Source organism: Pyrus communis, chromosome 2, assembly GCF_963583255.1.
Source record: "Pyrus communis chromosome 2, drPyrComm1.1, whole genome shotgun sequence".
Lineage (NCBI taxonomy): Eukaryota > Viridiplantae > Streptophyta > Magnoliopsida > Rosales > Rosaceae > Pyrus > Pyrus communis.
Genome location: NC_084804.1, coordinates 29,894,333 through 29,905,702, shown reverse-complemented (window position 1 = coordinate 29,905,702; position 11,370 = coordinate 29,894,333). Strand labels below are relative to the sequence as shown.

The following is an 11,370-nucleotide window of genomic DNA, read 5'->3' as shown; positions in this document are numbered from 1 at the left end:
CTCTAGGTAGTGATCACTCATCGCGGATATTAACACTACAAGACTTGGGATTTACTATCTTCACTTGCATGTGCTCAAATATCCTATTGGATATGGTGTTTGATGTCTACCCATGCATTATGAGTTTAAAACTCTCAATTTCCAAATTATTGAAATAGTTCCAAGCCCTCCTCCTCTCCTTAACATTAATTTTTTTTTACCATTTGCAGTTAATTAATTTTTTGTTATTACTTAGCAAAATTCAAAGTTTTCATTTTATCCTTTTAAAGAATAAAGTTGTAAAAAATAAAAAATAAAAAATAAAATAAAATAGTAGTCCGAGCTTTAACCGGAGTCGGCGGCTCCCAACTACCTCCTTTCCCCGCCTCTTCCATCTCCCTTCTAGTCGTATGTATGGATCCACTTTTAAGGCTTAAAGTCTTGAACCAAATTACACGCCTTTCACTATCACCTCAAACATTCTCGTCATGGGATTAGTGTGAAACCATATTTTTGCTCTTATAGTCTTGAACCAAATTATACGCCTTTGACTATTACCACAAAGTGTTTGGAGGTGTTTGTTATAGTCACATTCCTAAACAATTGAGACACAAGTTGGAGGAAGCTTCAACCAAAGGTATTTTTGTTGCTTAAAATATCTGTGACCATGAATTTGTGAAAATATCGACGGACATATCGAATATCGGTTGTTTTCTATGGAAATAATGAAAACTTAAAATGAAACATTGGGAATTCTTAAACATTGGTTTGGATGAAATATAAGATTTTTTTCGATATTTAACAGATGTATAAAAAAAATATAGATGATATATGTCGATTTTATTCTAAACTTAAGAGTACTTCAACCCCTCCCCTCCCCCCCCCCCCTCCCCTCTCCATGTCTTTATATGATTTTTGGATATTTCCACGAAAATATCAAATGTATCAAAGAAATGTTAAACCCTTGTTAAAACAATGAGTGGCTTTGAGGAAAAACAAAACAATACAAGGTCTAGAAAACAAGTTAAACCACGATGATCCAATGACCTTTTTGTCTTGATGATTATAGAAAATAAAAATATTAAACCCTAGCCTATAAAATCATGTAATTTTCTATCTCTCTCTCTCTCTCTCTCTCTCTCTCTCTCATATCATCAAATCCTTCCCTTTTGAAGACAACTTTGCTAGTGGATGACTAGTAATAGTGGAAAGAAAATGGTCAGATTGGTGAGAACAAAAAGTCACTTTGCATGATGGGCAACTATCTCATGCGGTTCGGAGAGGACCCAGCCTGACATAATATTTCTTTGTAATGAAAATTGAGTGGAAACATGAAAGAGTCTATTGGAGAACAGTAACAAGAGTAATTAATGATAGATTCACTCTCAAATCATGCTTCTGACAAAGATAGTATGTTTCACTTGCTGTAAAGACTATCTCCACAGCCGCTTCTTTTGCTTCTTCCTTTACTTCTTTTTGCTGGAAAGTAGCTTTCCTCATCATATTTGCGTTTCTTTTTATTTCTGTAGGTTATGCGCCGTGGTGATTGAAACGCCGATGATGATATGGTATTTGCAACTAAGGGGGTCGGATGAATAATGGTATGGTATTTGTAACTAGATTAGAGCACTGGTGAAATTTTTACTTGTATATGTTAAGATTTTGATTTAGATATGAGTACGGAAATTTTCAGTTTTAAAGTGAGATGGTTTTCTTTTTTCTTGTGTTCAAAGGTGAACATAATAATTATTACATGCACACGATGACTTGACTTCAAGTCTTTTTTTTTTTCGTTTTTTTGGTCGAACAAGTCTTCAAATGATGGCGATGGGCTGATCTTATCAAACGATCACTTGACTTCAAGTCTTCAAGTGATGGTCTGAGCAAATTCTTATGTTCACCTTATCACCGCCCATTTCTCCACCTTCTCGACTTCTTGTATGTTTAGAATTATGATCACTATTTTTTGTATTCTTTTGTAGTCCATAGCTCCCCAAGCTCATTGAAAGAAACAACTTATACTGTCTACAAAAAAGGGACGTCGATTTCTCCACCTTTAATTATGTGAGGTCCTAAGCATATAAAATTATAAATAAAATAGATAGTTATTGAATACATATGTTGACATTAAATAGAGCCTAGGAATTAAAATTAATTTTTAATCTTGTATAAGATATTTTTTTAAGAAAAAAATTAGCATCAGGTCCTTAGTTACTAATGTTCATTGATTGAGACCTTATTAGTTTTCAAATTTTGATTGAAGTCCCTAGCATTAATGTGACAATGAATTTATATGTTTATTTCATAATTTTTTAAAATAAAACTAGTAATTGATTTAGGGTTTTAATACTCACACCTCTATTAAACTCCTATTTAATTGTCAATTCAAACATTTCCAAAATAAATAAAAAATTAAATTAGAATAAGTTTGTACCCATTAGTTTTTTATAAAAGGATTCTCAATTTTTTAATCTTAAATGTAACCATTCATATAATTTTCAATGTTTTTTAATCTTAAATGTACCCATTCTTAAATATATCAATTTGTTATATGTAAAATGTACCCTTTTTTAATATAAAATGTACCCAATTTTTTAATATAAAATCTATTCAAAAAATTTTAATCCATTTTTAAACTTATATGGGTACATTCTTTTTCGTTGATTTGAGAATGTATCCATGTCAAGTTTAATTGAAGAAATGTACTAATGTTATTAAGCCTAATATCTTCTTCTTTCTGTGTTTTGAAGAATGTACTCATGTTTTGGTACAATAATTTTTTTTTGTTAATTTTGATAAATGTACCCACCCACACACACACACACACACAATATAAGAGAGAGAGTATAATTTATATTTTATTATTTTTAATCCCACAAATTATGAATTTTATTTAAAATCTCAATAATATAAACAAATACAAATTTTAATTTTTAATTTAAAAAAGTATAGTAACTTATACTATTACATTAATGTCAGGGATTTCAATAAAAAATTAAAAACAGACAAAGTTTCAATAAAAAAATATTGATAGTTAGAGAACGCATCCAAATTGTTCCTTTTTTTAAACTTTATCTATAAAATTAATCATGTTAAATCCTGCAATATATAATTAATATTGTGCGCACCCAAAAATATGTGTAAGTGCTGAATAGGATATTAGCTAACTTCGAAAGACTTCCATCGATTTGTCGGCCTGTCACTTTGAATACATGGTTAGCTCGACAAGAACGTTTATGTTGATGATCAGTGGCTTATAATCTGGTTCACGAGACCTCATCCCTGTGATTAGTGGAACAAAAGTTACTTTGTTTATGAAAGAGATAGGAGCCTCAGTGACATTTTTATTAGGACAAGTGACAATTAATTGATTATTATGCGTGCAAAGCTCGAGAAAATAAAATACTAAACCTAAATTGAAGGCTAAATTAATTAATATTCACGTACTATTGAATAAATTGCGTGTATATATTGTAAATCCTACTACATGGAAGAACTTCAACTCATGTAATTAACATGAGATAAGTAAGTATAACAATAAATAAATTGAGGTATGGAGTATATATACACAGAATTAGAACCTATATTAAAAAGATAAATAAGCATTGAGATGAGTCACATATGCAAACGACGACTTGACTGCAAGTCTTCAAGTGATTTTATTTGCTCAAAGTATTATGTTCACATTCTTTAAGATCAAACAAACATACACATTAAACTAAATGATCGAGTTTGTAAATTATTACATGCAAACGATGAATGACTTCTAGTCTTCAAGTGATGGGGATGGGCTGATTTTATCAAACGATGACTTGACTTCAAGTCTTGAAGCGATGGTCTGAGCAAATTGTTATATTCACGATCACCACCCATTTCTCCACCGTCTTGACTTCTTGTATGTTTAGGATCACTATTTTTTTTTGGATTCTTTTGTAGTCCATAGCTCCCGTAGCTCATTCAAAGAAACAACTTTGTATATATTGTCTACAAAAAAAGGGACGTCGATTTCTCCACCTTTAATTATGTGAGATCCTAAGCATATTTAATCCGGACATAAAAATAAATAAAAACAAAAACATACATCATAATCTGAAAAAATAAGAGTCCTTTTGATGACCTAAATTTTTAGTTTTTAATTTTGAGAAATGAAGTCATTTAGTACTGCGATTTAGTGATATTACTCTTTAATTGTAAATGAGAGATTTTAGACTCGAATTTGGTAAATAACAAATTCATACCAATTTATTGCCCTATCCTTTTGGGAAATAACCACACACTTGTCTCTCCTATTACACACACATCATTATATCTAATCAGTGCATTGAACAGATGAAACAAAAACAACGACTAGGATTAAACAGATGTGTGTACGGTTAGAAAACTAGAGTGTTTACAACATTTCTCTTTGATTTTTAATTTTCAATTTTCAGATTTCTTTTGAAGGATTGAATAAAGGAAATTTAATTGGTAATTGTTTTCAGCTTTCAACAGTGAACTAGTATTTATCAGAAACTATCTTTCCGCTGATTATCTAATGTTGACTTTGTGGTGTCTTGTTTATTGATTTTCCCATCATGTTTTGATGTTCCAAATGTTAGCATGTTTCTAGAGGATTCTCAAGATCAGGGCGTGGCACTAATTCTCCCATTTTTTGAGCGGATTGATTGAAATTGATAAGTTTCTTTAATGAGCAATCCATATTCTACCTTCAAGAGTTACATGTTCCAATTCGATCCTAGACAAAGAGGCTTTAGTGAAAAATAAAGAAAAAAGAGTGCAAAATGATACTTTTTTTAACGCTTATAACGATTTTCAAAAGTTAGAAAATAAATTTGCCGAATTTTTAATACCCTTGTCCTTAATCGCTTGACTTCAATTGAGGTTGCCTAATAAATACGCAAAGCTTTCCTATAGTAGCTAGGCTAGCTAGAGCCGTTGCAATTCATCAATTCATCACTAATCAATTCATGACTTCCACGTCTTCAATTGATTGAGACATCAATTCATCACCCACTAATCAATCGACTCATGCTTTTTTATTTATTTATGCTTTGCATGAGTTGTGTCCATAAAAGGAGTTAACTTCTCTACTCTTAATTATATGAGAGCCATAAAACTATATTTCCTATAACCAGAAACACACTGCCATGAAAATGGAATCTTTGTTGTCCAAATTTACCTGTTTGCATTGTCTTCTTTTGCTATTACTCAATGCTACTCACTGTTTTTCATATGTGCAGACTCAAACACAGACACTTTGCCATGCTGACGAGCATTCCTTCTTGTTACAATTCAAGGAAAGCTTTACGATAGACAAGTCAGCTTCTGGATCTCCTTTTGCTTATCCGAAAGTAGCATCTTGGGCTCGAGAAGGAGATCAAAATCAGAGTAACTGTTGTTCGTGGGATGGTGTTGAGTGCCATGCGGAGTCTGGCCGTGTCATTGGCCTTGACCTCAAGAGCAGTTGTCTCTATGGTTCTATCAATTCCAATAGCACCCTCTTCCGACTTGTTCACTTGCAGATGCTTGACCTCTCAGATAACAACTTCAATTCGTCTGAAATACCATCGAGATTGGGCCATGACCTTTCGAGTCTGTCTTATCTCAACCTTTCACATTCTGCATTTTCTGGCCAAATTCCATCTGAAATTTCAAAGCTATCCAAACTGTCTACCCTTGTCTTGTCTTACAATAATGGTTTGGAGCTTAGGAAGTCCACCATGAGAATCCTAGTCCAAAACTTGACCAGCATAAAACAACTTCATCTTAGTGATGTCGGCATATACTCCACTGTGCCTGATATCTTAGTCAATGCATCTTCTCTCACATCTCTTAAACTAAGCTACTGTGGGTTGTATGGGGAATTCCCAGTAGGCATTTTCCACCTACCAAACCTAGAGGATCTTAGATTATATTCGAACACAGACCTAAATGGTTATTTTCCTACTTTTAACAGGACCAATTCCTTCAAAACATTGGTTGTTTCAGAGACAAATTTCTCTGGTGAACTTCCTAGTTCTATCGGAAACCTTCATTCCTTAAATTACTTTGATATGTTCGACTGTGGTTTTGATTCCCATGTTCCATCTTCATTCGGAAACCTTACCCAATTAACTCATCTGAGTCTCGCCTTCAACTATTTGCAAGGAGAATTTCCTAAGTCGCTTTTCCACCTCAGAAATCTTGAACATCTTGGCCTTTCCGATAATAATTTGAGTGGATTAGTTGAGTTTGATGAGTTTTCCAACCTCAAAAAGTTGAAGGTACTTGGTTTATCGAACAACAGGTTATCCGTGCGTGTCAAATCTGGTTCGAGTGCTACCCTTCCAAAGTTCGAAATTCTACAGTTGGCTGAATGCAACTTGACAGAGTTTCCAGAATTTTTGAAAAATCAATACGAATTGGGAGCCCTAAGCCTTTCTAGTAACAACATTCATGGCCAAATACCAAAATGGCTCTGGAATGCAACTAGAGAAACTTTGGTCAATCTCAAGCTCGGCTCTAACTTCTTAATAGGCTTTGAGGAGAATCCAATCACTCTTCCATGGAAAAATCTACAAGTGTTTGATCTTTCTAAAAATCAGTTACAAGGGTCATTGCCAATTCCATCACAATCTATCACAGATTACCTGGTCAACGAGAATAATTGTAGTGGAGAAGTTTCACCATTGTTTTGCAACTTAAATTATCTTCAAGTTCTTAATTTGGGCAACAACAACCTGAGTGGCATGCTTCCACAGTGTTTGGGGAAGTCCAGTAGCTTGGAAATACTGAATTTGATGTCTAATTCTTTCCACGGGGATATTCCTCCATTTTGTGCTAACAAAAATAGTTTGAAATTTGTTGGGTTGGGTTACAATCAGTTACAGGGGATGCTACCAAGATCAATGGCCGATTGCATTCAGTTAGAGTTTCTTCACATTGGCAACAATCAGATCAGTGACATCTTCCCTTCTTGGTTAGGGGTACTTCCAGTATTGAGGGGTCTCTTTTTGGGGTCGAATGCATTTCATGGGATAATTGGGAAGCCTCCAACTGATCATGAGTTCCCAAACTTATGCATCATTGATTTATCCAACAATCTGTTTTCAGGTATGTTGCCTTCTAAGTACATAGAGAACTGGAATTTCATGAAATATGTTGTCACGAACAAGGGAAGCCGGTACTTTACAGTCTCATCGAACGACAGCACAAATAAATATGGATATTACCTTCAATTTTCATACGGGATGATAGTTCCTGTAAAAGGTGTTGAGTTGACATATTATAAGACCCCCTATGATCTGAGACTGATAGATTTCTCAGGTAATAGATTTGAAGGAGAGATTCCAGCAAGTATCATTGGGAGTCTAGGAGCACTTCATGTGCTAAACCTCTTCAACAACACTCTCTCTGGTCAAATCCCCTCATCTCTAGGGAACTTGACTGCTCTTGAATCGTTGGATCTCTCTCAAAACAAGCTTTCAGGAATGATCCCCGGTAGTTTGGCACAACTCACTTTCCTTGGGTACTTCAACGTGTCGTATAACCATCTTTGGGGGCCTATACCACTTGGCCGACAATTTGGTACATTCCTAGAAGATTCATACCAAGGAAACTCAGGTCTGTGTGGAGAGCTTTTGTCCAGGAAATGCGAGGCTTCTGAGAGCTCGAGGCAGCCGCCACGATCAAGCTTTGAAGAAGATGAAGAGGCTGGGTTTCCATTTGAGTTTGACTGGTATGTAGTTTTGCCAGGAGTTATTAGCGGACTAATAGTGGGAGTGGTTGCTGGAAACACATTGGCAGACAAGAAGCATGAATGGTTTGTGAAGACATTCAGCAAGAGGAGAAAGCTAACAACCGCAAGGGTGACGAGGGGACGCCGAACTTAGCTTGATGTGTCTACCGGCTAGAGAAATGTTTGGGCCTTCAAGGCCAATGTCATGTTTTTTATGATTTCTGGTGCTTCAGCATATGTTGTTATGTTATATTACAATAATGGGATTCTATAAATTTGCTTTGTAAAATATTTCTACTTGATCAAATTAAGTGTTATCAACTAAGTAGCTGGAATTACGTTTCTTGTTTCCATTTGCTTCTAGGTCAAAACTAGCAAAAGTGTCGTGCTTTGTTGTGGGTTTTAAATTCGTAGTTTATAGCAAATATGAATCATTTCCCTAATAAAGAGAGAGTTTGAATAACAAGTACATAATAAGGAATTGATACTCAAAAGCTACCAACAGCTTAACTGCATTCATAAACACATATATCACTATACACATAATAGATACTTCTGAAAATTCCATAAATTCACAAATCAACCCATTCATTTCTAAAATAACTCTTTAAGTTACATTACATTTTATTTACTTTGCATTCAAAGCATAAGTGCAATCCAAATGGGAGATTTCTAAGTTACAGTTATATACATTTCCAAAAGTTTCCCACATTGATTAGTCGATCATTCTGCACTTGTATTTTATTAATTCTACGTTAAGAGTTCTATATACAACTCAGAAAAGCAGATTTTAACAACTACAATGATGGACAGTAACACCGCATGACGGTGTTATGATAAAAAATGATAAACAACATACTAAACAAAAGTGATGTTTTAAATCTGGAATGAATGCATACCTGAAGAGCTAATTTCAAATTGGCGATCCCTTTCCCATCCTGGTAACATTTTCAAAATCCAAATTAGAAAATAAAACAAAATTGAATGAACTATGAAGAAAATTTATTCTCCAACAAAAAACTCAGCGATACACAAAATCATTGAATTGGAATGAAACCAATGAGAATAAATTGAACAAAACCTAACTCAATTGAAGCTATTCTCTGAAAATCTTCCGAATCAAATTAATAAAACAAAAATAAAAACTTTATAAAGTTAGAGATCATAAGAAAGCATATTAAAGCAGGCAAAAAGAAACGGAGACAGAGCATCAACTAACAGCAGATTTCCTCCAGACTTGCTTAAGATGTTGAGTACAGATCTGTCTTCTAATGCAAAACCATAAAGTGAGTTGTAATCTAAAGGCTTCTACCTTAAAATTAGACGTATTTATCAAATATATCATTTAATAATCCTCACGCATGTAATTATCCTAAATAATCAAATGCGAAACATATATCATAATCTTCGGTTGAGAAAGTCAGTTTGTTTTATGGGGTTTTCACTATTTTCAAAATCAATATCAAATTTTGTAAGGATGAGAAAAGAATTTACCTTTGAGAAAGTCTGAACGGTTGCGGCGGTTGGTAGAATCGAAGAGAATTTAGCAGATGAGGCGAGGAAGAAAACAGGGAGAGTAGAGGCAAGCAGCGCGGTGAGCGTTTTAGCGGTGAGAAAAACAATGTGGGAACTGGGAAGTATCTAGAGAAACGGTGGGTTTACAAATTGGAAAGATTTTTTAACATGCCCAGAACACACGATGTGAGTCGTTATATGTTTTTATATAAATAGTAAGATTTTTGTATTAAAAAGTTAATAATATAAAAAATAAAAATTTTCATCGCTTATATAATAACATTTAGTGTACCATTTATGTTATGAACAACTGAAAATTTCTCGACAAGTTGAAGAGGCATGGCCTTTTTGGCCATCTTACAATGTAGCTAAAAAAAATAGCACTGAAAAATGATAGTGAAACAAGGGCTTTTTTGTCCTTCACTGTACTTAGAAACTGTGTTTATTTTCCTTATTGAGCTTTAGTATAGATAATTTATTAAGGCTTTTCACGTGTAAATTCTCTATAAGACCAACTTCAGTTTTTGGACCCAAATTCAAATTTTTTTTAGTACATTGATATTTTACACTAAGGGGAGAGGGAGTTTGGCTATGTCACATAATGAGCAACTTAATTTGGTATCGAATTCACCATCCATTAACTTCGAACTTAAGACCTCTCACTTTCAAGTGAAGAGGAATATTAGACCGTAGTACTGAGACCCCAAACTCAAATATTTAAGTTTACTAAAAAACAAAATTTAAGTCTATAAACAGTGAATGTTACTCAAGACCTAAATTTCATGACTTAAAATATCACTTTAATATAAAGAAGGCTTTTCAATTTAATAAGTGTTTTTCTCAATTTGTTTTGTTCTGTGCATTTCAATTTAATTGTTTTTCTCAAAAATTTTCGTAATTTGTTTTTCTCAGTTTCGGTGATTTGAACACCTAAATCGTGTTCTGTTTTTTATCATGTTGATTCAAAGAATGGCCCTTTCTCCTGCCAATCATTTGAACCTAAATGATTAAAAACAGTTCACATTTGCTTCCATTTCCAAGTTGTCATTTGGTTTAAGGTTTTGTAATTTGCTTTGCTTCTTTCAATGTTTTTGTCAATTTGCATTTTATTTGCATATTCCAGCAAAGATAGATAATTTTTGGCCAGCCAAAAGTATAAAATGTCAATTTATTGGAGGTGCTTTTCATTTTGTGAGTTAGTTTTATTCCAAGATTTGTTAACCCAATTGCCATTTTACATTTAAGTTAAGTTTATTCCAGGGTTTTTCATTTATGCCTCTGTTACTTTAAAGCTTCATGTTTCTTTAAACTTCGTGTTTTACAAGAATCTAGGGCACAGATGAAACCGTGCCAAACTTGGCATTTGGTCATTCAAACAATTGAATGAAAGAAGAAAATTATGGCAAAAGTGGTTGTTAATGAATCTGGATTCATATGGTTGTTGATTTGAAATTGCTTTTCACTGTGAGCAGGGTGCAAGTGGTTAATTAGTTAATTGTTTTCACTCAAGTTTTGCTGATTGTTCAAATGAGTTTTAATCACCTAAATCATGTTCTGTTTTTAAATAGGGAGGTTAGTGGGATCTGTTTTCATAAGTCCCTTTATCTCTCGATGTGAAGCCCACAAACCAATTAGTGACGGTTGAAAGCCTCAAACATTGTGGGCGCGAAATGGAGGTACAGTGACGGTCAACAACCGCCTCCATTGTCGATGAAGGTATATTGAATTTCTCGAATTTCCCTTATTTGGGTTTCCTCTATCCTTTTTGCGTTTGATTGGGAGTTTATAAATTAGGGTTCTTGGGGATTTTAAGGTTTTCTGACTCCTTTTTTTTTTTTTTTTTTTTTCAGAAATTGCGTTGTATTTCTCAGATCGGAGCTGTTACGAGTGGAGGCAAGCTAGAGCTGGTATAGATTACGAATATTAGTTTTGCATAGCACTGTAAGTTTGATTGGTAAGGTCATCCTAATTTAAAAAAAAAAACAGCCATCTTTCAGTTCAATAGTAAAGGCCCTCATTCAAATATGAGTTTTGCATAGCACTGTAAATAGTGTGTGTAGTTGCAGAATTCCTATTTTGATTGGTAGCTTTGTTGTTTTTTGTTAAGTTGATTTGAATTTATAACGAAGTTACTTATTTTTTAGTACAATTATTTGCTT

At 33.7% G+C, this 11,370-nt stretch overlaps 1 protein-coding gene across 1 annotated transcript; it reads left to right on the top strand.

The window, feature by feature from the left end:
• Positions 1–5,126: 5,126 nt before the first annotated feature.
• On the top strand, positions 5,127–7,850 carry LOC137726734 (receptor-like protein 6). The gene has a single exon (XM_068465690.1). It carries the CDS (start codon positions 5,127–5,129, stop codon positions 7,848–7,850), a length of 2,724 nt encoding a protein of 907 aa, XP_068321791.1.
• Positions 7,851–11,370: the final 3,520 nt, after the last annotated feature.

Coding starts and splice junctions, on each gene's coding strand:
- LOC137726734 (XM_068465690.1), top strand. CDS start 5,127: ATGAAAATGGAATCTTTGTTGTCCAAATTTACCTGTTTGCATTGTCTT.